Source organism: Mesoplodon mirus, assembly GCF_964341445.2.
Source record: "Mesoplodon mirus genome assembly, chromosome: 15".
Classification (NCBI taxonomy): Eukaryota; Metazoa; Chordata; class Mammalia; order Artiodactyla; family Ziphiidae; genus Mesoplodon; species Mesoplodon mirus.
This window is the reverse complement of record NC_138991.1, coordinates 16604853-16632318: the sequence shown is the minus strand read 5'-3', so window position 1 is coordinate 16632318 and position 27466 is coordinate 16604853. Positions and strand designations below refer to the sequence as shown.

Here is a 27466-nt window from a genome sequence, read left to right as displayed (position 1 = left end):
ACCTATAAGGTTGTTGACAAGATAACAGTTTAATTGCCCAAGCTCACTTGACTAGTAAGTGTCAGAACTGAGTTTCAAACCTAGGCAGTCTGCTCTAGGGCCTGTACTCTTAACTTCTTTTCCTTACTGTTATTATAAACAGTTTTATATTATAAATAACAAAGCACAAAGTGAACGTCTTTGTATGTACAATTTGTGCACTTAATGCTAATATCTTAGTAGGCCAGATTCTTAGCATTCAGATTTCTGGGTCAGAGGTCTTCCAGTCAATGCATTGCCAAATGTGATGCATTGCCAAGTCACCCTCCAGGCTTTTGTAACATTTACAGTCCCTATGAACGTGCCCCCTTTCCCTCTATTGCCAGCATGGAATATTCTGTTGAAAATGATACCACTTTATTTTAACTTGCAATTCTTTTTTCTTTTTTTAAATAAATTTATTTATTTTTATTTATTTTATTTTTGGCTGCGTTGGGTCTTCGTTGCTGTTCGTGGGCTTTCTCTAGTTGCGGAGAGCGGGGGCTACTCTCCATTGCGGTGCGCGGGCTTCTCATTGCGGTGGCTTCTCTTGTTGGGAGCACAGGCTCTAGGCACGCGGGCTCTAGAGCGCAGGCTCAGTAGTTGTGGTGCACGGGATTAGTTGCTCCGCGGTATGTGGGATCTTCCTGGGCCAGGGCTCAAACCCGTGTCCCCTGCATTGGCAGGCGGATTCTTAACCACTGTGCCACCAGGGAAGCCCCAATTCTTTGATTATTATGAATGGGATGGCTTTTAAAGTCTACTGGCTGATTGTATTTATTCTGTGAATTTCCTGCTCACTGCTTTTTTGCCTGTTTTTCTATTGATGGTTTATCTTTTCTTATTCACTTATAAGACCTCCATGTGTTGCAAATGTTTTTTCCCAGTTTACCTTTTTACTTTGGGGTATTTTGCCCCATAGAAGTTGAATGTTTTTATATAATTAAAGCATATTACAAAGCTCTAGTAGTTAGAATAATGTGATACTAATACAGAAATAGTGAAAAATAAATTAAAAAATTAGAATCAGATCCAAAATATGTGGAAGGTAGGGGTTATTAGTTTATAGTTAAAGTGACATTTCAAATTATTGGGGAATGAATGGTATAATTTTTTTTTTTTTTTTTTTTGCGGTACGCCGGCCTCTCACTGTTGTGGCCTCTCCCGTTGCAGAGCACAGGCTCCAGACGCGCAGGCTCAGCGGCCATGGCTCACGGGCCCAGCCGCTCCGCGGCATGTGGGATCTTCCCGGACTGGGGCATGAACCCGTGTCCCCTGCGTTGGCAGGCGGACTCTCAACCACTGCGCCACCAGGGAAGCCCTGGTATAATTTTGGCTAATCATTTGGAAAAACATTTCCATTTTCATGCCACACCCCAAAATATATTTCAGATAGATTAAATCTTTAAATATTAAAAATGAAACCATAAAAAGCACTAAAAGAAACTATAGGTGAATGTTTTGTAATCTTAGAGTACAAAAGACCTTTCTTAGTGTGAAACCAAGGTAAAGTCATAAAGGGGAAAATGTATAGCAACATATATCATAAGTTGACATTTTTGACATTCAAGAATCACAATCTGATTCTTGGTGAATAAGTGAAAGAACTGTGGACTTGGAGTTAGAAGGATTTAGAAGTTCCTGACTTCATGCCTTACTTGCAGGGTGACCCAGGGCAAAGTAACTCTTAGCTTCAGTTGCCATATCTGTGTAATGGGGACAGTATTAATCTTACAAAGTTCTTGGGAAACTCCAGTGTGGCAGTGCTTGTGGAAGTGCTCTGTAAGGTAGAGGGCAGTGTACCTTACCTGTGATGTGACCGTCATTACTTCCTCAGTAGTTGTCGTGAAGGGCAGATGGCAGGTTGTTAATTTCCTGGGTCGTCCCGGAAGCAGCACAGTGTCTTGGGAGGCTTTGAGGTGGGATAAGCAGTCCTGCTCTGTGCTTTGAAATATCTTGACCTAATGGAGTCTCAAGCTCTCATTTAGCCCCATTTTTTATCATGTCCCCTTTTCCTTCTCTTTTTTTTTTTTTTTTTTTTGCGGTACGCAGGCCTCTCACTGCCGCGGCCCCTCCCATTGCGGAGCACAGGCTCCGGACGCGCAGCCCCAGCGGCCGTGGCCCACGGGCCCAGCCGCCCCGCAGCATATGGGATCCTCCCGGACCGGGGCACGAACCCGCATCCCCTGCATCAGCAGGCGGACTCCCAACCACTGCGCCACCAGGGAAGCCCCCCTTTTCCTTCTCTTACTCAGCCGTAGCCGCACTGACTTTGTTCTAACTCCTTAAGTGTGCCAAACTCTCTCTCACCTTAGGGCCTTCACATATCTGCTCTCTCTTCCAGGCATACACTCTCCCAGCTAATCTTACTCATTCACACTTGGTTAGGAAAAGTCCTGTATTTGTTTTGGGGGAGGGTGTTTAACCTTATGCTTAAAGTCTTATCAAAATGTCAGTCTGATTGATTTCTTAGTAATAATAAAAGAAATAGAGGAGTGTAAATGATAGCTTGACAATTTCCGTCATATAACCATTCTACCTTCCTCCTTAAGAATTATCTCCCTTGAGTGCATTTGGGGAAGGATGTGCCCTGACATCCACAGAAGTATTTCTCCCACTTACCTTTTCTTCCTCCTTGGCAACTGCTCATTTTTTTCTGTTCTTGTCCTGGAAATCATGGGCTGCACCCCCCTTACTGGGATACTACTGGGGTGGGGGCGGAGGAGGAGAATGGGGAACATGGGGCAGGTACCACTTCTCAACCACGATGAGACACAGAAGTCATAGCGGTAGGTGAGACTTTACTGAAGGGATGGGGAAAACTAACACTGGAAGGAAATAATTTAAAACTTAAGCTAAGAAGAATGGTCTAAGAGAAAGGAAAATTAAAATCTTCATAAGGAACTCTTCATGGGTATTCCCTCTCCCCATTCCCCCCCCCCGCCCCGGTTTCGAGTTGTATGCTTTGGTTTTAAGATTCCCGTTTCTCTCCTTTCTGAGGACACTTCCTTCCAACAAATACCTTTGCAGAGCTCCATTTTTCTTTCACAAAACCCTAGCCCCTCCTGCAGGGGTTGGCCTCCCCTAGGTCTGCACCCCACCCTTATCCCCTCCATCCCACACCCTTTCTAGGAGTACATTGCCCCAGGTACTGATTCACTCAAGACACTCGCAGTCTTTGCTAGGACAGTGGAGAGTAGAGGGACTCCAAAGCAGGTCTGTGTAAAAGTGTCCAGTGTGGGATAAATATATGCCTCTATTGATATAAGCGCCCAACAGGTAGCATACCCTTCTGATGACAGACACTCATTCTTAGAGATAACATCAGTCACATTTATAAGGGAGAGGAACGAATTTACAGCTAAGACATCGTTGCACAGAGCAGGCTCATGTGTAGCTCTGGTGCAGTTCTGAGATGAGGCCCCCTCTTCTTCCTCTTCCTCCATTGGGGCTACTTTACTTCTTCCAGGTACAGTCATTTACACGTACGATTGTAAATTGTTAATTTATACTCACATTTCTTTTTTTTTTTCCCTTTATTATTTATTTATTTATTTATTTTTGCTTTATAACAAATTTAATCAGTTATACATATACATATGTTCCCATATCCCCTCCCTTTTGCGTCTCCCTCCCGCCCTCCCTATCCCACCCCTCCAGGCGGTCACAAAGCACCGAGCTGATCTCCCTGTGCTATGCCGCTGCTTCCCACTAGCTATCTACCTTACGTTTGGTAGTGTATATATGTCCATGCCGCTCTTTCACTTTGTCACAGCTTACCCTTCCCCCTCCCCATATCCTCAAGTCCATGCTCTAGTAGGTCTGTGTCTTTATTCCTGTCTTACCCCTATGTTCTTCATGACATTTTTTTTCTTAAATTCCATATATATGTGTCAGCATACAGTATTTGTCTTTCTCTTTCTGACTTACTTCACTCTGTATGACAGACTCTAGGTCCATCCACCTCATTACAAATAGCTCAATTTCATTTCTTTTTATGGCTGAGTAATATTCCATTGTATATATGTGCCACATCTTCTTTATCCATTCATCCGATGATGGACACTTAGGTTGTTTCCATCTCCGGGCTATTGTAAATAGGGCTGCTATGAACATTTTGGTACATGACTCCTTTTGAATTATGGTTTTCTCAGGGTATATGCCCAGTAGTGGGATTGCTGGGTCATATGGTAGTTCTATTTGTAGTTTTTTAAGGAACCTCCATACCGTTCTCCATAGCGGCTGTACCAATTCACATTCCCACCAGCAGTGCAAGAGTGTTCCCTTTTCTCCACACCCTCTCCAGCATTTATTGTTTCTAGATTTTTTGATGATGGCCATTCTGACTGGTGTGAGGTGATATCTCATTGTAGTTTTGATTTGCATTTCTCTAATGAGTAAAGATGTTGAGCATCCTTTCATGTATACTCACATTTCTTAAAATGCTTTATTAAACTTGTAGCTAGAGTGACACTAATTTTAAGTTAACAAACCAAAGCTTATAGAATATTTTCTGTTTGATTGTGACTTGCTCAAGAAACACTGAGATTATCTTCAAAAATTTTTTATTCATTAAAAAAAACCTTGAATATTTCTTTATTTCTTTCAGGGCTCTCACCTTTGTCTATCCTTTTGGTGCCACATTGAATGTCATGAAACCAGCAGTGGCTGTTCTGTCCACAGGCTCTGTCTGTTTCCCACTTAACAGACCCATCCTGGCTTTCTATCACTCGAAGGTACAGCCTTTCTTAGATAAGGGTGGATATGTAATTTTTATTACTGAAATAGTAAGAACTACTTTAGTTTCCATGGGGTTTCATATATTTTCTCTTTTTTTTTTTTTTGTCTGCGCCACTATGTGGGATCTTAGTTCCCCAACCAGGGATTGAACTCGTGCCCCCTGCAGTGGAAGCTTGGAGTCCTAACCACTGGACCACCAGGGAACTCCCATATTTTCTCATTGGTCTTCACAATAGTCCTGTGAAGTAGGATTTCAATGAACTACATTTTACTTATGGGGAAACAGTGGATTGTCCAGTCATTGATGGAGTCAAGACTATACCTAGCTCTTATTCTAGATCCAAAGCCTTTCCACTGTAGCATGAGGCTACTGTAGTATAACTGTCTCTGACTACCAGCTCTCACCCTCACTGTAAGAGAATCCACTCAGAGAAAGGTTGAGTTAGCAACCTGTACCACAGTGCACAGAATTGTGCTGCTGGTATTTTAGTGTATCCCAGGAAAACATACCAGAAGACTAGTTGTTCAGTTCTCATCCTGGAAACCCCACAAAATGTGGGAACAGGTGGTCGCAGAGGACACAGCCGTCCTCATTATCACCCCACGTATCCACTGCCTTTTAATTCATGTTTGCTGAATTCACCTTCATCTGTCTACCAAGACATGGAATTCACCAGCTGACCTCTCAGTTTTTCTCCAGAGACTTGCATGGCTCTAGCTACACATGATTCTATTTTTCTTTGTGGGACCTAAGTATTACTTTTCCATCTCGTATTTAAAAGCTCTGACGTCATTTTTATTAGGAAGTAAATAAATGTCTATGCTGTGTTTGAAAGATGATATTTAGACAAAATTGGTATAGTTATTAATGGTAGTTAGTCTCTCCTAAACAGCAGGAAATACTGTTTTAAAATTAAAGTGTTATTGCACTTCCCTGGTGGTCTAGTGATTAAGACTCTGTGCTTCCACTGCAAGGGGCACAGTTTCGATCCCTGGTCTGGGAACTAAGATCCCGCATGCCCCATGGCATGGCCAAAAAAACCCAAATTAACATGTTATTAAATGATTCAAGATGTGGAAATAACTTTACATTAAATGTCTGTTTATAGGCACAAAAGTAATGAGACACCATCTTAAGGGGCCTCTGGTAGTATAATACTAGAACTGTTATAATTATTTGATTTTATTAACTGTGCACAGAGATTTTACGTGGCTTAATCAGTGGATTTTTATGGAGCATCTGTTGGGTACAGAATTCTGTGCTAAGTGTGGTGATTCTTCTAGAATTCATGAGATTATCATGCGCTCATTGCCTAGCTATTTAAAGCCCATTTTCTCCTCCTGATAGGCTTTCAGTCCTGCCTTATAAACACAATCTTTCAGAGAGGTTGTTGCCTGTCACTCTTGTTGGTGAGGTGAAGCAGTGATCCCAGGGAGAGGCTCCATCTGGAACCCATAGCAGCGTTCTGCCTTCTTGCCCAGGGCCATTGCCTTCGTTGAGCTTATCATGGTCCTTTCTAGGTCTTTGGTTTACTGGGATAGACTCATTAACATTGAAGGAGCACATTGGTCCTTGAGTAGACATACTCTTATTTAATTGGAACAAATTATAGACAGATGCTGGAAAAGGAAGCTGAAGAAAATGGTAGAATCAGTCAGGACAGAATAAAAGGATTAAAAGACAATGTATAATCTATTTGAAATAAATGAGGTAGGGAAAAGAAAATACAGTTGACTCTTGAGCGGTGCAGGGGTTTGAGGTGCCAGCCCTCCGCACAGTGGAAAATCGTGTGTTACAGAGTCAGTCCTCTGTATATGCGGTTGTGCATCTGCGAATTCAACCAACCACGGATCGTGTAGTACAGTACTCTTTACTATTGAAAAAAATTCGCTAGTAAGTGGACCCATGCAGTTCAAACCCATGTTGTTCAAGTGTCGACTGTATACTAAGGAAAAGATAATATAAATCTGACTGTGGGAGGTGTAGGTATTTACTCATCTACAGGGATTCAAATCGCAGCCCAGTTCATTCAGTCACGTCCCTGCTATTTCTATAGAATTCCACCCAATTCACTTCCTATTCTCAGTAACCTATCTGTTTGCAGTGGTTATGGTATAGTAATTGTATTATTTTTCCTCTGAAGCATTTGCTTCTAATGTGGGACAGGTCAGAGTTTGTTTTGCAAATTTTGTTTTATTTACAGAATTTGTGCATTTGTAGCTCAACAACTCTGCTTAGGTGTTGTTCTTTCCCGGTGTGGTTGCAGTTGTGCCTGTTCTCTGTATGTGATGTTGCTAGAAAATCTGATTTCATTTTGTGTTTTTAATATTGCACTGTTTTTTTTCTCATTACAAAAATAATACATGCTCATTGTAGAAAAATTTTTAAATGCAGAGATGTGCTACTCTGAGGCAGCCCAGGCCGACGTTTTGATCATTTTCTCCCACTTTTGCTTGTGCCTCATTTTTGTTTACTTGCCCCACAGGCTTTAAACTCCAGTAGCTGTACAATTGATGGTACACTTTTTTTTAGCCTAATGTTATGACAGAAGCATTTTCCCATATTATTGAGAAACCTTCCTAATATATAATTTAACAACTGGGGGAGGTTCCATTATTCTTAAGCATATTTCTGTGGGTGAACACTTGGATTTGTTTCTAATCTTTTGTGATTATGACTATAAAGTTGTGCAGAGTTTTTGGTATATTTTATATTCTGCTTTGTTGCATTTGTTGACAGTTTCAGCAACATTGTGTCAAAGAAGTTACTTCACTAAACCTGACCAACACTGTTTATAGTCATTTTTTTCTTATTAATCTGATAGGAAAAAGTACTTTGTTTTGATTTTTTTTTTAATTACTAATACTAAAGTTTTTATTATTAACCAGTCGTTTCTTTTGTGAATTTTTCGCGCTTGTGGCTTAGTTTTCTGTTTGGATCTTAAATACTGTTTTTTGGTATTCATAAATGTCCAAATCTTTATAGATTATCTATGGATTTGTCTGTTTTTTCCTTTAAGATTATGATATTCATTTATAATTTCACTAACAATGGGAAATACTGTCGAATGAATTCACACTGCTTTCTATTAAAGTCAAATTGAAGGGTATAGAGGTGTCTAAATTGAGAAGCAGGTTGGAATATAGTTATTATCATAATTGACATTTCTAGACCATTAAAATACCCATGTGAATTGGCACTTCTTAGTATATAAGACATTTGCTCACATGGTTGTAATGATAAGTGTTTGGGGACTGAAATGCACGTGGTACCTTTGGGGATCTGAATATCTGACACTGCTTTGTCATCAACAGAACCAAGGTGGGAAACTGGCAGTGCTTGGCTCATGTCACATGTTCAGTGACCAATATTTGGATAAAGAAGAAAACAGCAAAATCATGGTAAGCTCTTCTGTTTTATCTAATGAACAGTATGTATGATTTTCCTGTCATTAAAAAAAAAAGTACTGCTGAGTTCATCTAGTCATTTAAAACCAGCTATTCAGAACCCATTCTACACCAGACACTAAGGATACAAAGACGAGTCAGGCATAGTCTCTGCTCTAAAAAAGTATACAGGACCCTGAGAGAGGATGTGAGAGACAGAGAAGTAAATCCAGAAGGACGTGGCGAGCGTTTCTAAGCACAGCACCCCGGGCTGGGAGCCACCCTGGAGAAGCGAGGAGGAGCAGACCCAAGCAGGGCCTCCCGTATCAAGCCTAGGAACTCAAACTTTCTTCGAAAAGCCACGGGGAGCCCTTGTAGAGTGTCCAGCAGCCTTGGGCATAGTCAGATCTGTGAGTGCAGAAGATGGAAGGGAGAGGGCAATCTGGAGCCAGTTAGGAGACTGGCGGAGAAGGAACAAGGACCTGAATGAAGGCAGGGAAGGTGTGAGTGGGGGGAGGGGCTGGCCAGCACGAGTGGGATTTAGGAGGGGTTATGATAGGACTGTCCCTGATTGAGGCGGGGAAGGAGGGAAAGGCACGGCAAGTGCAAAGGAAACATGTCCCGTGAAGGGTGACAGGGTGCCGGCCAGAGCTGGATGTTGGTGTGATGCCAGTGACTCCCTCAACCAGAGGGAGGAGGTCCCACTGAGCTTTCTCATTAATGAAATAAGTTCCTTCAGCCTTAAGGATTATTGTCTTATTGAGAGATTGACTTAAGATCTCGTTTCTGGGAACTCCCTGGCGGTCCGATGGTTAGGACTCTGCACTTTCACTGCCGAGGGCTTGGTTTCAGTCCCTGGTTGGGGAACTGAGATCCCACAAGCTGTGAGCTGCAGCCAAAAAAAAAAAACGATCTTGTTTCTGTAGAATCTACACGAAGTTCCAACGTCTTTATCACATTCTGGGGGCATCTTGTTATATTGTACTTTTTAAGTCCAGACTGTCATCAGCACATTACACAGGGATTGTTTCAGAACAGTGGACAAATTTTAATAAATTCTGGCTGGTGATTAAAGGTTAGAGTGCCCTAAGATAAATGATAAATTTCCAATAATAAAAATGGCACTAGGGTAAGGAAAACTTTGCAGTTTTCATATGATTTCACCAAGATAAGGGTGGCTACCCTTTTTCAAATCACTGGTGTGTATTCTCTTTCCCTTTATCATTTTTCTTGATTGGTTTAATTCTCTAGTCCTGCCCTCAGCTTTCTCAGATAACCAAATGGGTAATTCTGTGTTTATTTTTTTTAATTTAGGATGTTGTTTTCCAGTGGCTCACAACAGGAGACATCCACCTAAACCAGATTGATGCTGAGGACCCAGAGGTAGGAGGTTGTGAATCATTAAAAAAAACCGCTTTGAAATGAAAAATGGGTCCAGCTTCTCAGCGCCACTTCTAACAGTTCCAAAGGAATATCTGTCTCTTCCTTTATGTGTTAGACAGAAGGCAAGAAGCGATGCTTTTAAATTTTATTTATTTATTTATTTATTTTTGGCTGTGTTGGGTCTTCGTTTCTGTGCAAGGGCTTTCTCTAGTTGTGGCACGCGGGGGCCACTCACTATTGCGGCCTCTCTTGTTGTGGAGCACAGGCTCCAGACGCGCAGGCTCAGTAGTTGTGGCTCACGGGCCCAGTTGCTCCGCGGCATGTGGGATCTTCCCAGACCAGGTCTCGAACCCGTGTCCCCTGCATTAGCAGGCAGATTCTCAACCACTGCGCCACCAGGGAAGCCCAAGAAGTGATGCTTTTTGGTGAGATGAAGGCCATGTTGTAAAAAACTAATAAATCAGTGAATTATATAATTCATTGTAGAGTTCAGTGGGGTGGGAGCCTCTCTCTGTATATGTAATAATTGGAATTTAATTTAATGTATGCTCTCTGGCCCAAACTTTCAGAGTCAGTATCTGTAGAGAAATACTTCTTTCAAAAATATGAAGGATATAAAAACAATTTTTTCATGAAGAAACAAAGATCATCAGAATTTAAGTTTTAAACTCTCATTTTGTTGCCTTTAGGAATAACAATCCTAAGGGCATTATGACAGTACTTATCAGACAAATCAGAGTGGTGAGACCAGCACTGGACTAGGAACCAGTAACTACATTCTAGGTCCCAATCCACCATGAGCCCTGGGACCTTAAGCGGGTTATTTCAGACCTTTTTCATCTTAGTTTTCTCATTAGTTTTGGGGACACTAATACCTGTGTTCTTTGTCTCACAGGATAATTGTGAGGCCTAAATGAATAGATGTAAATTTACTTGTTAAACTAAAGGCTGTAAAAAGGGCTGTATATCTATCAAGACTTAAAAAAAAACTCTTGTATTTATTATCTACCAAGCACTGTATATCACGTACTTCCACATAAATCATCCTGTTTAAACCTCACCACAGCCCTGGGAGGTAGATGGTCTTATTCTCATTTTACAGATGAGGAAACTGAAATTCTGTAGGATTGTAATATGCCCAAAGAGCAAGCAATTTCAGAGCTGGGACTCAAACCCAGGTCTCCTAATTCAAAGTCTACTCGTTCTTCCTTTAGTTCTGTGTTTCTTAAACTCTGAAATGTCAGGAAAGTGATTTCTTGGCGATGGGTAGCAGGAGGTGGGCAGAGGCCAGCAGAAATGGCTGCCCGCTGACTGCTTCTGCCCTCGGCTGAGGACTGACTTCTCTGGGAAACCCAGGGGCTGACTAGAGTTAGCAAATGCGAGAGCCCTATGTCTAAAATACTCCCTTACATGGAAACATTAAGTGTGGAGCTATTTTGCTTAAATTTCTCCTGAAAAGTGATGTTCGCCCCTAAAACAGAATAATTGGGGTACAGCCAGGAATTCGCTTTTCAGGTCTCACAGGACCCAACTCTGAGTGGACGGCATCTTTGACAGCCGCCAATCCTACTTAGGGTGTCGTGGGTCGAGGGAAGCAGCGCTAAGAGGTGCTGCATCTGCTCCTGTCCTGTGTGGCCACTTTGCTCCTGCTAAGTTTCTGTCATTCCTGTTTTCTAGCTGAGGAAACTGAAGTAAGTAAATTCTTCAAGGTTCCCACTTCGATTAATACCTGCTCAAGCCATTCTTAACGCCCACTTCAGGCTGATTCCGGAGCCTGAGCCTTTTCTGCTGCTCTGTTGTTCACACTCCACCACGTGTGACACTGGGCTGGTTCCAAAGGGAGGCATCAGTAGAAACCAGAGGAGGGGAGTGTTGTTAAGGCCTTTCTCTAAAACCGTGCAGTTTCATATATCTTCCAGTTGTGAGACCTGGTGAAAAACATTCTTGGTATTGTAAGGCTTTGGAAAGTAAAACACTGGACAGTACATTGTACAGTAAGAAACATTGTACAGTAAGAAATTCTGAAAATCTAAACTTCCTGTGATTTCAGATCAAATCTTATTATGTTGGAATGGGTTTCAAACCCAGACAATAGCTGGGTTTCAAACCCAGACAATAGCTCAGTTTCAAATGATATTTAATAAAATAATAGTTTGATAAAGAGCTGAAGGAATTTACATAACAAGTTTTAACCTCAAAATCTGCCAGGAAGTCATGAAAACCAGTGATCTTGGGAGCACTCTTTGTATTTTTATTTATTTATTTATTTATTTTAACATCTTTATTGGAGTATAATTGCTTTACAATGGTGTGTTAGTTTCTGCTTTATAACAAAGTGAATCAGCTATACATATACATATATCCCCATATCTCCTCCCTCTTATGTCTCCCTCCCACCCTCCCTATCCCACCCCTCTAGGTAGTCACAAAGCACCAAGCTGATCTCCCTCGGGAGCACTCTTTTTATGTTTCTGTCTGGACATCTAAGGCCTTGCTACTTGCCTGAACTAGGATCTTGTAGCAGTCTTCTGTGCAGAGCTAAGAATCAGCCACGGGACCTTTGGGATTGCTGGGCCCATACTTACCTCTGCCGTGACCCGGGTGTATGTTCTTCCATGGTCAGCGCCCTTGTTACTGCTCTCACCTTCATCCCCGTCCTATTAGAGGGTTGAAGCCTCTACAACAGCCAAATAGTGCTAGGAAGGGCATTTATTTGTTGATGCTTCTCCCTTGTTTCTTGTCTAAAAAAAAAGTTTGAGAATTGGGGGAGTTTTCGACGCTTGGGATACAGGGAAAAGTGAGCCTGTTTGTCTTGACGTCTCATTTTCGTCACGCTCAGGCACGTTTCCCCAAGTGCTGGCTCTGGAGAATGTGGAAGATTATGTTGTGGGTGACTTCAGAGACCAGTTTTTAAAACTATCACCAAGTTGGCCTTGTTAGAAGTCAAGGCTAAATGCAGTTCAAAGGGAAATTAGGAATACACAAACTCCTGGTTGCCAGCATGCATTTATTTAACTTTATTGCTCGACCAGGTAATGCCTTCACATAGTTTGGAATTCAGAGGCATACACAATGAACAGTCTTCCTTCTGTCTTTGCGCAGCCACTTGGTTCCCCTCCCCAGCGACAGCAGTCTTAGCAGTTTCTTGTATGTTCTTCCAGAGAGATTTTATATAGAGATAAGCAAATATGCATACGTGCATGCTCTCCTTCCCCCTTGTTTTACCCAAATGGTGCTATGTACGCTTTGTATATACACTGTCTAGCACCTTGCTTTTTACAATTACCAGTACGTCTTGGAGGTTTTTCCATACTCATTCATAAAGAGCTTTCTTTTGATTTTTTTTTTTTTTTTTTTTTTTTTGCGGTACGCGGGCCTCTCACTGTTGTGGCCTCTCCCGTTGCGGAGCACAGGCTCCGGACGCGCAGGCTCAGCGGCCATGGCTCACGGGCCCAGCCGCTCCGTGGCATGTGGGATCTTCCCAGACTGGGGCACGAACCCACATCCCCTGCATCGGCAGGTGGACTCTCAACCACTGCGCCACCAGGGAAGCCCATTGTTTTGTTTTTTGAAAACTGAATTTTCCATTATTTGTACTGTGGTATATTTAACCAGTCTCCTATTGATGGTCATTTAGGTTTTCCCGGTCTTTTACTGTTACCAACAGACAGCACATGTCATCATTAAGGGTTCTCAGCAGTGCTGCAGGCATGTCCTCGGCTAGGTGAGAAGGGCTGGGGTCTAGTGTCCAAGGAGGGGTTGTCTGTGCTGGGGTCACAGGTGGTTCGTACACAGGACAGGAGAGAAAGCAGAGTGTACGGCCCAAGTGCTGGTGGGTGGAGAGAGGATAGATGTTGAAATGGTAGCTTGAAGACTTTCTTTTATGATTGTGTCTGTTTTCTCACTGATGTAGAAAATAAGGTCATCAGCTAAAATTAAGAGATAGAAAATCATATTAGATGGTTGAAGTGACCGAAGGAAAGTGTTGCCTACGAGAATGGGAAAAGGGAATGAACTTGAGAATTTAATTGATGGCTGAGCACTCAAGATCAGTGTGTAACGAAAAGGAGACCAGTCAGCAGGGTTGTGCGTTTCTCCAGCCATATTCAGCTGTGTGCGGACCAGCATGAATCATCGCAGAGCTGGGTTTTGTCAGCGCTGGGGATTACCCAGGTGACCTTTGTCCCTCTTTCCACCGAGAGTGGTTTATTTAAGCTTTAGTTGTCAGTGGTCATGAACAGTGAGATGTCTTAGCAAGAGAGTAGAAATATTGCAGATTTAGACCTCAGGCGCTGGAGACCAGACAGAGTAAATTCTTGCCCCTGCTATGCTGAAAGGAACCCTCTTGTGGCTTTCAGATTTCCGACTACATGATGCTGCCCGACACGGCCACCCTGTCCGAGCGGCTGCGAGTGTGTCTCCAGGAGGGCGATGAGAACCCTCGGGACTTCACCACCCTCTTCGACCTGTCCATTTACCAGCTGGATACCACTTCCCTCCCCAAGGTCATCAAGTCAGTACCTCGGCTCTCTCAGCTGCTCTGCACTCCATTGGGTGTTCGGTTTGAAAACACTAGCCTGGGGGCGGGAGTTAGGGGCACGGTGAGTGCGGTGTGCAAAACGTGTTCTCAGACCTGTGATGAGGTTGGCCGAGACAGCTGGGAGTTTGGGGCAGGGCTCGATACAGAGGAAACTGCCAGCAGTTGTCATTTCCTGCTGTGTTCCAGGCTCTGTATTGGACATTTAGAGAAACCAACTTGTTCCGGTTTGCCCAGGACATTCCTGGTCTGAGCACAGAGAGTCCCACGTCCCAGAGACCCCCACCTCAGTAAACCAAGGTGGGCAGTCACCCTGTAAGCACTCCACACTGTGCCTTCATTTAATACTTTCAGTGGTCCTCTGAGTTACCTGCCTCACTTCCAGCCGAGGGAACTGAGGTTTAGAGAGGGAAAGGATTCTCCCACGGTGGGAACAGGGATCTCAAGCCAGGCCTGAGTGTCTTTCAGGCCAGTCCTTGACCCTGTTTCATGCCGGCTTTGTTGGTGTTGATCTGCATCCCTAACAACAGGGGCAGGGACTAACATTTTTGAGCATCTCTGGCCTGGCACAGGATCTACATCTGGATAAAAGAAAGGCTGAAGGCACAGCTACAGATGATTGTCGAACGTCCTGGCCCTGTACTTATGTTCAAGGTCATCAAGCACTCATAGAGCTCTGACTGTGCTGAGCACCGTACCTAAAGTGTATGGTTTTATGGAGGAGACAGACAAAAGCTGTGATGCAAGGTTAATCTAATGCTAAATGTGAAATGTAAAACTGGAGGCCATGGCATAATGAGGAAAGAGAATTCGATCCTGACTGGGGTGAGCAGGGAAGGCTTTAAGAAAGAGGGGCCGTTTTAGCCAGGCATTGAGGATTTCAAAAAACATTTCTGGGTGACTTGTGTCTGCTTGGCCCTCTGATGGATGGCGCACTTTAAGGGGTGAGAGGATTTCAGGAGATGGTTTGGGGTGTTGGGAGAGAACATTCTGCAGGGAGGTTGCTTTCTGAGCAAAGGCAGGTATTCCAGGCAAGGAAGTTCATTCCTAGTTGCCATTTGAACTGCATTTAGCCTTGACTCCTAACAAGTACCATGTTTATTTTTTTTATGTATGTTGCTTTATCATGTAATAATCATAATACAGTTATTACCCCTGTTTTACATATGAGGACACTGAGGCACAGAAAACATAAGTGAGTTGCTTAAGGTCACACGGCTAGTTTTTGGTGGCACCTGAATTTGAATCCAGCCATCTTAACCCTGAACCTGGGAAGAAATTATCTGGAGATTTATTACTGTAGGAAGTTAGAGAGTGTCTAAAAAAGAGAACAACACTGACACCCCCAGAGCTGCCAGGGCATCTCTGTCACCCCCTCACCACCTGCAGCCTGCAGGTAACAGCCAGGTTGTAAATCCTGGCTGCACATATGGCTCTTCATTTGCTTGGTTTTGAGCTCTGATGTTCTCCTTCTAACTCAGGGCTTTTCTTAGAATAACAAAAGTTCCGTCAGGCTGCCCCGCTGGCTGCTTCCAGTCCAACCGGCTCCTGCCGTTTTGACTTGCTTCTCTCCTGATGCAGGTGGACCAGGCCATCACGATCATTCTTCAGTGTTGAATGAGAGATTGATTGGAACTGTCTGCTATTTTAGTGTCGGCAGAGTCAGGTAGTGGATGTTTCAGAGGCTTGGATGGCTCCTTTAATTGTATTTGTCTTTCATACCACAGCAAAGAGCAGGAGTTACTGGTTTACAGTTTCTGTATGGAGCTCTTAGGTATTTTTATTCACAGGTAACAACTTTTGAATGCAGTTTCTCTTTTTGAGTAAAAATTGCATTCGTCATTAAATATTTATGTCAACTGTAGGGTATTGCTCTGAAGTGACTTCATTTGTCCAGCCGGTCTTTATTGATGCCTGTGGGGTGTGAGGTAGAGACAAACAGTGTGGCGTCCCTGCTGTCAGAGTTCATGGTGGGATGGAGAGTGAGACATGGGCGGTGAAAATGCACCACCAAAGGTCAGGCCAGAGTATCCTGGAATATAGAGCAGCCCCATATCACAGATTTGTGTATAGCAATGGCATTTATTCTTCCCCTTTTCCCATATTGATCATCTTTCTGAATTAGGTTTTGCTTGCTTTTAAGATTAGCTTCTTCACCCATTCCCCACCCCCATCAAGTACATGTTGGCTACTAGTAGGAGGAAGATTTGGGCAGGTGGTGAGCTGAGTGGAGAAAGGGAAGACTTAATGGAATTTATTTTATTACTTACACAGGGCTTCAGCACAGTCAGCTGTACCTAGGGACAGAAAACAGAATGTCATGGCTAGAATGACCAAGGCCAGGACTTGGCATCAGGGCTCTTTGTCTGTGGGTACTAGGACCTTTAGCTGAGAACTGCCTCTAATTCTGCCATCTGGGTAGACTGAGTCGTGGGGCTTCTGGTTGGCAGGGATTAGCCAGGTCTGAGTTCTGACCTTGCCTTTGTTGCTTCCTAAGCACATGACCTTGGGGAGCTACTTCAACTCTATACCTCAGTTTCCTCTTCTGTAAGAGATTACACCCACTGTCCAGGGCTGTTTTGAGGATTACATTAAATAAGTGCCTCGCACAGGGTCAGGCACAGCACGTGGCATGTGGTAGATGCTCAAGAAAAGTTATTTCTCTTCTCTCCGTGGGGATCATCTGCTCATCGCTAGGAAAGACGCTCCCCAAGCATCTGGGACTAGTGGAGGTGGCGACGGCATAAGCTCAGCTAGCCATCTTTCTGCGGTCATAGACCTGTCTCCTTTCTGAAAGCACCCCTACAGAGAAACGGTCATGAACTTTGTCCACACCCCTTGGCATTTGCTTGCTTAGATGAATTTTGAAAGGCCACAACTGAGCACACAATTTAAGTTGGGTGGGTGAGTATATTTTAATTTGCCTCATTCCCAGAGGAGGTCACAGAGCTTGTACAATCTGTACCCCGATGCAAAAGGTCAAATTAAGGTTTGGGAGAACGGAGGCAAAGGGGAAGAGGCAATAAAAAAACTACCGTGGGGGAAGGTCAGCCCTTGACTCCATTAACTCCTTCGTGCCGTTCTCACTCCACCACAGCTGCTCTGGCTGCCCTGCTGTTCCGTGAAAATGTCTCGCTCCCCTTTCCCTCTTCTCCTTGCTCTGGCCTCTGCCTGGGATGCCTCTGAGGGAGACTGCCTGACCTGCCCCTCCGCTCACTCAGGGCTGCTCTGGCAAAGCCCCACTCCCTGCCCCTTCCCTGTCTCTGTCCCTCTCTCCTGATTTGCTTTTCTTCCTAATGCTTATTAATCCCTGGCATCCTGGCTTTTGTTTATTGTGTGTCTCTCTTCCGCTAGAATGTCAGTCCCACGAGGGCCTGCCTTGGTCTCTTTTTTCCCCTGCTGCTGTACTCCTGGCAGATAAAACTGCCTGGTACACAGTGGGTGTTCAGTAGATGTTTGTGGAGTGAATGAGCACATAGAAGTGCATATCCTGTGGATCTGTTCAGTCGCCAGAAGCAGACTTCAGATTTGACTCCTGTCTCTTGATGGTGAAAACAAGTAAGGAAACACAGTGAGTTACAAGATTCACGGTGTCCAGTGGGTAAAAATGAAAAGCCTATTTAGAAGCCCGAAAGGAAACTTGAATGACCTTTCCCTTTCAGTTCTCAATAAAGTCACGCTGTCTGTTGCAGTAGAGAAGATTCCTGAAAGGATCATTACATTACATGTAACAATACATTTTGTGTGATTTTTATTTTTTTTGCCAAAGTGCTGAGCCTCCTGATCATTGGAGACTAGCACCGTGAGATCAGTTAGACATGCTCTGCATCAGTGTCTCATCTTGATTCCTGCTTCTTTATCTTCTTCTTAACTCAGGGCTCACGAACAGCTAAACGTGAAACATGAACCTCTCCAGCTCATCCAACCTCAGTTTGAGACGCCGCTGCCAGCCCTTCAGCCAGCAGTGAGTGGGTGTGTGGGGGGCATCCTGCCGCAGAGCCCCGCTGTTTGCCTCTCCCTCACCAGCTGTCCTCGTGTGGGGCTGGCCTCCTCATGGGGTCATGTTTCTCTGGCTCGAAACACGCATAGAGACCAAACCTGTTAGTATCCTACAGGGACTTTCATTTGGTGTCGTTCCCAACCGAAGAATCATGGGTGTGGACCTCTCTGGCTGTTAAACGTTTCCTGTCTTGTGGCGTTGAAGGGCATATATGAGAATACCTGGCTGAAAAGGAGGAAGAGCTTTGTGCTAGAAAGCTTTGAGCTCTCCAGGCAACAGGCACTAAGATTCACAGCACAGTTCTAAGAGCCCAGGGGACAGTCATGTGTCTCTAGGTTATTTTTCAACATTCCAGTCCAGCGTGAGCTCCACTTGCCTTCAGAATTGTCTTATCCCACCACATTCTGGAATGTTATGAGCCAGTTGGCTTCACCTTGGTAACCTGAAAATCGGCCACAGTGGAAGTGTTTACAAAACAGGAAATGACAAATGCTACAGATCAGGCCTCTTGTTTTGAGTCATAGCTCAACATTTATCAGCACACCACTGCTTCATACCTGCGAATTCTGGCTATAAGTTCAGCACTTTCTACATTGATCTACATCTGTTTCCCCAATTTCTGTCCCTGAAGAACTCATCATCAGATGAGAAACGACTCGTGCAATCAAATGTTCAACACAAATTTGCACAAAATGCAAATAAGCCGGAGAAGCCCCAAGCCGTGTGTCCTTGCATGAGTTAACGGGCGCTGGTTCATCAGCTTGGCGAGTTTGGCGGCGTGCTTGGAGCTGGTTCTGCTGGGTTGCTTGCACTGGGCCGCCGTCTTGCTGTGGTCTCATGGGTTAGGGCGGAAGGAGGTGATGGGCGCTGGGCGGTTCGTCGTCTCATCACAGTCAGTTATGGCTTTGGATGCGCTCTCTCATGAAAGACCTTATTGCCTTTTAGGTTTTCCCTCCTAGTTTCAGGGAATTATCACCCCCTCCGCTGGAGCTGTTTGACTTAGATGAGACGTTCTCCTCTGAGAAGGCCCGGCTTGCTCAGATCACCAATAAGTGTGAGTGTGGTCAAATTCTTGCTTGTTTTCTTTTGTGAGTTTTATTAAATTGTGAATTTCTGAGATTTGCCGTGAAAGAAAGCTTAAGAGTTTGTTTAGGGAGAACAGAATATGAATGGAAGTATAAAAGCACAGTTTTTGTTTACTTCATGTGAATGATGTGGCTTGTTTCCCTAGGGGTCAGTTAGCTCAGTGAGCTAGAGCATGGTGCCAGGCAGAGGCCAGGGTCTCAGCTTTAATTCCTGTGTGTCTTTAGTTCTGACCTGTTGGGTGACCCCAGGATGAATTCTGACTCCGGCTGCCTCTTAGCAAATCTAGGCCATTGGTCACAGGAGCCGTTGAATAAAAAAATTCAGTCAGGGCTAAGAGAATTACAGAGACTTCAAATTGGAAAGGATTCTAGAGAGAGTCAAGTGTGCCCACCCTGACCCGTGGGTGAGGAAATGAGGCTCCGGGCCGCACAGCTGCAGGGTGAGTGGTGCTCCCGACTCTCGGCCCCGTGCTCCTCCTGACATGCCCTTCCTCCAGCACAGCAGGTGGGCCTGCACACATGGACTCAGAGACAGAAAATTGAGGCAGTGACCCCACTCCTGGGAATCTAACCTAGGGAGATAAATGAAGGTACACAGATGACTACGACATTACTTATTAAAAAAAAAATACAATTGGGAATAGCCTTAGTGTTCACTCGCAGGGAAATGGTAGTAAATTGCACCACATTCAATCAGTGGGACAATATGCAGTCATTATAAAAGAGGTTTACAAAGGCCAGGGGGTGACACTGAGATTCCTAAATGAAGAAAACAAGATATAAAACTGTACTTAGAGTAGGATCCCAACTATGTGAACAACTATATGTGCTCGAAGACCAGAAAGGAATGTGCAAAAATGAAAATAGTTCAATGTCAGACACCTTTACTGCATCTCTGTTCCATGCCAGGCATTGTGGTAGGTGCTAGGCAATCAGAAATTAGCAAGACCTAGTAATTAGTCCAGTGGGAATAATAGACCTGTGAAGGATCAGACCCTTTGACCCTGCGTTTCTGTTTCTAGCGGTTTATCCTGCAGAAATCCTAGTAGAAATGCATAACAGAAAAGATACAGAGATATTAATTGTAGCATTCAAAAAATAGACAACAGTCTAACAGTCCATCAGTAGGAGAATTGGTTAAAAAAAATATGAGACAAAGTGGAATATTATACATCTGTTAAAAGAAGGATGTGGAGCATTAGCTTTGACATGGAATGTCCATGTTACATCGTTAAATGATGATGGCAACTTACAGAACTATTATAGTTTGATCCCGTTTTTTTACACATATGCAGACATGTAGGCATACATGGCAGTAATTACCCTAGGAAGTATTGGTGGGGGTAGAGCTAGAGTGAGAGATCATTTCTATCACAACTTTAAAAATGCAGATCAGAGGGGAAGAAAAGAAATTACAGTATAGTGTAAGTAGGGCAGTAATGGCCGTCCATCCTTGATACAGGGCTGGGGATAGTTACACAGAGAATTATGGATAAGTTTTTGTTTCTTTTATTTCCTTTCCTATAATATTGCTATAGTAAATGCTATTTAAAATACCCCTGGGACTTCCCTGGCAATACAGTGGTTAAGACTCCACGCTTCCACTGCTGGGGGCATGGGTTCGATCCCTGGTCAGGGAACTGAGATCCTGCAAGCTGCATGGTGCGGCCAAAAAATTTTTTTAAATAAATACTATAAATAAAATAAAATACCCATATGTCCTTCACATAATGATCCTTGTGGCAATCAGAGAATGGTAATTTGATTCCCTGCTGGTTGCTCCTGTTCTTTGTAATGTAGGAATGCCAGATCTGGGAATAGCGAGCCAGAACCTGGCTAGCTTTATTCTAATTAGGAGTGTCACACTTTTGTCCTGATTTACAAAAACCGCACATCAGAGATCTCTACAGTTTGTCACTGTTTTAAGTCCTTTGGTCACATTACCCAAGGGAGAGGTGAGTGATCTTGAGAGATGTAGGAACCTGACAGGGATACCCAAACCACAGTAAGTCTGTACTTGGGGAAGGGCAGAGTCAAGGGTGAATCTGACTGCCCCAACTGTGCTTAGGTACTGAAGAAGACCTGGAATTCTACATCAGGAAGTGTGGCGACATCCTCGGAGTCACCAATAAACTAACAAAGGACCAGCAAGATGCCAAACATATCCTCGAGCACATCTTCTTCCAAGTGGTGGAATTCAAGAAATTGAACCAGGTACAGAACCCAGAAGGCCCACTCAAGTGGGAGCCCTTCCAGTGGTGATATCATCCATAAACTGGACTTCTCATGTTCCAGGCCATTCATTCATTCATTCTGCAGGCATTTCACTATCTACTAGGTGAACAAAACAGACGATGTTCCCTGCACTTACGGGATGTATATCTAGCTGGAGGAGACAGTAAACAATAAACATATAAGTGAATCACATAGGATGCTAGGAGATGATAAGCGCTATTAAAAAGTAGAGCAGGGTCAGAGGGATCAGTGTGCTGAATGTGGTGATATTAAATAGGGTGGTCAGGAGAGGCCACACTACAAAGCTGACATGGGAGCAAAGACTTGAAGGTGTCGAGGGAGTTGGCCATGGAGATAGCTGGGGGACAAGTGTCCCAGGCAGAGAGAAGACCTGTGCAGAGTCCCTAAGGCTGGGCTCTTCCTGGCTTGTTTGAGGGACAGCAGCAATGCCTGTGTGGCTGGAGGTAACTGAACCAAGGATGGAGCAGCAGGACGTGAGGTCAGCGCCTTATGTTAGAAATCATCATGCCCAGGGCTGAGGACCAAGAACTTAAAAATTATGCCTGGCCTTCATCTTGCGTATCCCTGGACAGGATTTCTAAAGTTAAATGTCCAACCAAGGTTGGTAAATGGGCATTCATTTATATACTACTGATGAGAGAATAAGCTGGTTCCATTTTTATGGAGATTTTTTTATAATATCGTTCAGAAGCCCTAAATATATATATGTATACCTTTGACCCAGCAATTCTAATGCTTAGAATTTGTCTTAATAATATAATCCTGGAATTTCCCTGGTGGTCCAGTGGTTAAGACTCCACACTTCCACTGCAGGGGGCACAGATTCAATCCCTGGGCAGGGAACTAAGATCCTGCATGCCATGTGGCATGGCCAAAATATATATATATATATTCCTGAATGTGTGTAGATTTACCAGTCAGGATGCTCAGTGAAGCATTGTTTTAATTGAAGAAAAACTTTCATCAGTAGGGAACAAGTACCTAGGGTGCATCCATAAGATTAAGAATGTTTAGAAGGATGTTTAAGGACTTAGGAAGACATTCATGATACAGGGAAAGGACTATAAAACAGTATAAAGAGAAAGTCCATTTTTCACTCTCTCTCTCTCTCTCTCTCTCTCTCTCTCACACACACACACACACACACACACACACACACACGATTTTAGATGCTGAACAGAAAGACTGATCAGGATCTGAGCCACCACTGGCGGGGGCTGGCTCTGCTGTGTACTCATACTATAATATACACCTCGTATGTGCCGGCCTGGCGCTAGATGTCAGGGCTGTGGCGGTGAATGCAGTCGTTGCTGTCTGCCTGAGCTACGTGCAGTGAGCGAGACAGGAACATCTGGGCATTTAGAGTGCTCTGAGATCAGTACCAGGAAAGCAACTCAGAGGCAAGGTATTGGTATACTTGCTCAGCACTGAAATGTGGGATGGGGGCCAGGTAGATTCCCAACAGTACTTACCTTGGTGGCAAGGCAGGGTCAGGCCCCTAAGGCCAAGGTAAGAAGTCTGGTGTGGTGTCTGCATCAGTACCTTCAAATGTATCTGCTTCCCATTCATCATGGTGGGTGGTGGGCTGTGGTCAAAGCCCTGTCCTGGTCATGAAAACTTAATCCTCGGGCTGGATTTAGCCTTAAAGCCCAGAGATTAGCTATGTGTCCCAATTAATGATGATTTAGAATCTCTAATCAAAGTCCAAAACAACAAAGAGTTCACATTTCAGGTTTTGAACTGAAATTCTAAAATTCTATGTCTTATTCCCTCATCCAGGAACATGATATTGATACAAGTGAAACGGCATTCCAGAACAATTTCTGAGGACCAAGCCTCTTCAAGCATTTTCTGCCTCCTGATTCTCTTTATAAACTCTTTTTGAATTGTCCCTCAATTCTTTATCAAAATTGTCTATACAGTCTTTCTTCTAATAGCTGTGGAAGGTCTGTGCGTCTTCTATAGTGCCCAGAGAGGGATAACATTTCTAACTTCTGTAAGGTATGTTCCATTTTTAAAATTAAATCTGTTTGAATCTGTACTTTTATAATTTATGCATCAGTCTTTCATTGAAGTCTTTTCTTTTGACTCCAGTTGTAGATTTGAGTCTCTTTTATCAGAAGCATAAATAACTCTCAAGCTTATGAATGCTGTACAGCTTTTGGACTAGCTCAAAAGGATAGAAAACAAACTTAACCCACAGTCTGTTTGCCCCACTGTACCTAATGAAAAAGGTAAAATAGTTGATAGGTATCTTCTTTACATAGCTCACTCACTCCATCTCCCAGCTGCACACAGGCACAACCATTTGGAGGCTGTTGCCTTCACCCACACTTTGTCCCTCTCCTCTGAGCTCCTGAACCACTCAGTTTTGTCATCGTTTTAGGTTATAATGCAGGGCAAAATGTGATCATCAGTCCCAAGGACAATGGGAGAGACTGTACCTGCTTGAATGGAGCAGTTGATGTGGAAATGCACAGCATTTGTGCATTGTGCAAATGTACTGGATACACTGGGAACCAGCTTTGGGGAAAGCCTGAAAGCCAGATAGAAGATTGCAGAACCACTGCCAGTGTGTAAGGGATATGGTGCAATGGGAATAGCTTAGCTGGTGGGTTCTGTAAAGATAGAACTTTGGAAGGAAGGCCCTTAGGGGGAGTGTCGTATAACTCCAAGAGGAAGTAATGAGAGCACGGATTTAAGATGCTGTTGTAGGAAAGGTGGCATTCTGAAATAGATTTGGTCCGGGCGTTAGAGGTCAGGTTGGCAAGATTTTGCGCCTGATTGCCTGGGACTGTGGTGGAGTTTTTGGAAGACGGGGATTCTGAAGGGTGAGCTGTTTCAGAGCATAAGAACCAGTTGAGACAATGGCAATTCGTGCAAGTGGTAATAACCAGTAAATAGTTAGAAATACCTAACTAAGGCTTAGGAAAGGTGTCCAGTCTCAAGATCTGAGTTGTTCACATGGAGTTGATAATTGAAGCCAGGAAAATAGTCTGTCGAGGAATTAACATTTTTGGAAGTTCATTTTTAAAAATTTTTATTGGAGTATAGTTGCTTTACAGTGTTGTGTTAGTTTCTGCTGTACAGCCAAGTGAATAGTTATACGTATACATATAGTTCCTCTTTTTTAGATTTCCTTCCCATTTAGGTCACCACAGAGCATTCAGTAGAGTTCCCTGTGCTACGTAGTAGGTTCTCATTAGTTATCTATTTTATACATTTTTGGAAATTTAAAACCTTGGGGAGGAAGGCTCAAGTCACATCCTGAATTTCAAATGATTTATTCATGTTAAGGCTCTGTAGGCTTCCATTCTCTCTCACTGAAGCCCTAGTGCAGGGCTTATTCAGAGTAGCCAAGCCAGAACACAGTGTTAGGGATGGGGGAGCCCACTTTGCTCAAAGGGCAGAACCTAGGGGCCAGCTGAGAACAAGCAGCTGTGGAACAGCAGGGAGTGTCATGGAAATGTATTTGGAATACATTCCAAAAATGTGCTCAACAATTACCTCCCATCCCATGTGCTCTTTTTTTTTTTTGCGGTACGCGGGCCTCTCACCGTTGTGGCCTCTCCCATTGCGGAGCGCAGGCTCAGTGGCCATGGCTCATGGGCCCAGCCGCTCCGCGGCATGTGGGATCTTCCCGGACCGGGGCACGAACCCGTGTCCCCTGCATCGGCAGGCGGACTGTCAACCACTGCGCCACCAGGGAAGCCCCCATGTGCTCTTCTCTTACACTGTGGTTTTGGTTCTCCTGCCATTGAGGTGAGATCTCTGTTCCCTCCCTCTCAATCTGGCACTATGTTACTGACACTGTGACTTCTGAGGCTAGGTCATAAAAGGCTATACAGCTTCTGCCTGGTTTACTTGGGGCACTTGGAGCCTCCATACAAGTCTGTGGCCACCTGGATAGGCTACGTGGATATGCCATGTATAGATGGTCTGGCCAACAGCCAGAGGTCCCAACCTGTACGAGCATCACCTGCTAAACACATGAATGAAGAGGACTCCAAACATGAAGTCACCCCTAGTCTTCTGAGTTGTCCTAGTTGAGTTCCCAGACATCATGGAGCAGAGACAAGCTGTCCCTGCTCTGACCTTCCTGAATTCCTGACCCACAGAATCTATGAACATAATAAAATGGCAGTTTTAAGCCATTAATTTGGAGTAAACTGTTATGCAGCAATAGATAACTACAATTTTATTTTTTATTGAGGTAACATTGGTGTATAACATTCTGTGTTTCATGTGTACATTACATTTCTACTCCTCTATTTCCCACAGTGTGCTCACCACCATAAATTTAGTTTCCATCTGTCACCACACAGTTGATCCCTTTTATCCATTTTGCCCTCCCCCCTGCCTCTTCCCCTCTGGTAACCACTGCTCTGTTCTTTGTATCTACGTGTTCATACCTACAATTTTATTTTTTATCTTTTTATAAATTTACTTATTTATTTTTGGCTGCGTTGGGTCTTCATTGCTGTGCGTGGGCTTTTAGTTGCGGTGAGCGGGGTCTGCTCTTTGTTGTGGTGCGCGGGCTTCTCATTGCAGTGGTTTCTCTTGTTGCAAAGCACGGGCTCCAGGTGCGTGGGCTTCAGTAGTTGTGGTGCGCAGGCTCAGTAGTTGTGGCTCACAGGCTCAGTTGCTCTGCAGCATGTAGCATCTTCCCGGACCAGGGCTAAAATCCGTGTCCGCTTCATTGGCAGGCGGATTCTTAACCACTGCGCCACCAGAGAAGTCCCATACCTACAATTTTAGAGCAACTTTTTGGATCTGAATCTAATCCAACTTCACTTTCCAACTGGGACACAGAGGACTAGGGAAACCTAGGTCCAGAGGAGCACTGCCTGCCTGCTAACCTGGAGCTTCTCCCCCTACACTCCTGACTCGAGAAGGTTCCTCGGAGGAAGCAAGGCCTGTCCTGCCATGCGTCAGCTGCCTTTTCCCCTTCGTCTGTGGGTGACCTGTGGCAAGGATGTATGTTTTTCCCCAACTTCTTACGAAAAACTTGAAACATACAGAAAAGTGGTAAGAATAGTACAGTAAACACCAGTACCCACCACCTACTTTCAAGTTAACATATTGCCATATATACTTGTTGTGTATGTAATTTTTCTTACTGAACATCTGAAATTAAATTTCAGACATTATAATACTTTACCCCTTAATATACATCATTGTATAACTACAATACACCATTATCATATCTAATATTTAATATTTATTCAGATGTCTCCCAACTGTCCCCAAAATGTTTTATAGATATTTTTTCAAGCCAGGAGCCAGTCAAGTTTCACATATTGGATTTGTCTCTTTAGTTTCTTTAAATCCAATACAGTCTCCCTACCTCTTTCTTTTGTTCCTTTTTCCTTTTTTTTTTTTAAATGACATTGGCTTTTTGAAGAGACTAAATTAGGTGTCCCACATTCTAGATTTATCTGATGTCTATTAACTTGTCCCTTTATTTCCTTTATTTCCTGCATACTGGAAGTTAGACATAAAAGGCTAGCTTTGAATTAAACATTTTTGGCAAGAATATTTCATAGGTGATGCTATGTATAATGTCAGATTGGTCCACTCTTAGTGAAGTTAAGTCTAAACAATTGGTTAAGATAACGAGCAGGGCTGTTTTTAAATTCAAACATGAGCCCTTTATCCCAGATGCTGTCCACCTATGTGCACATACTTTTTCTGGCACATAAGCCACTTGAGATGAAAAAGTTAACTGACTCGAACAGGTGTTTCAACTTTACTCTTTAAAAAAAAAACACACACACATACACACAAAACAATAAAGTGGTAGTACCAGTCCTAGCAGGTAGGAGCGGAAAAAAAAATAGTTGGAGACTTTGTTGAACTCAAAAAATCTCTCATCAGAGAAATGTTGTTATCAAAACAAAGAGGAGGGGGCTTCCCTGGTGGCACAGTGGTTAAGAATCCTCCTGCCAATGCAAGGGACACGGGTTCAATCCCTGGCCCGGGAAGATCCCACATGTCGCGAAGCAACTAAGCCCGTGCACCACAACTACTGAGCCCACGTGCCACAACTACTGAAGCCTG

General features: G+C 43.7%; 1 protein-coding gene across 1 annotated transcript in view; it reads left to right on the top strand.

Annotated features, from left to right (window-relative positions):
- Window positions 1-23456, top strand: part of IFT52 (intraflagellar transport 52) — a 34373-nt gene extending 10917 nt beyond the window's left edge. Inside the window, exons 7-14 of the mRNA XM_082645550.1 lie at window positions 4628-4754; window positions 8074-8160; window positions 9460-9528; window positions 13887-14041; window positions 17942-18029; window positions 19011-19119; window positions 21219-21364; window positions 23186-23456. Coding sequence (XP_082501676.1) covers window positions 4628-4754; window positions 8074-8160; window positions 9460-9528; window positions 13887-14041; window positions 17942-18029; window positions 19011-19119; window positions 21219-21364; window positions 23186-23233 — 829 coding nt within the window. The 3' untranslated portion in view covers window positions 23234-23456. The remainder of the gene's footprint in view (window positions 1-4627; window positions 4755-8073; window positions 8161-9459; window positions 9529-13886; window positions 14042-17941; window positions 18030-19010; window positions 19120-21218; window positions 21365-23185) is intronic.
- The last annotated feature ends 4010 nt before the right edge of the window (window positions 23457-27466 follow it).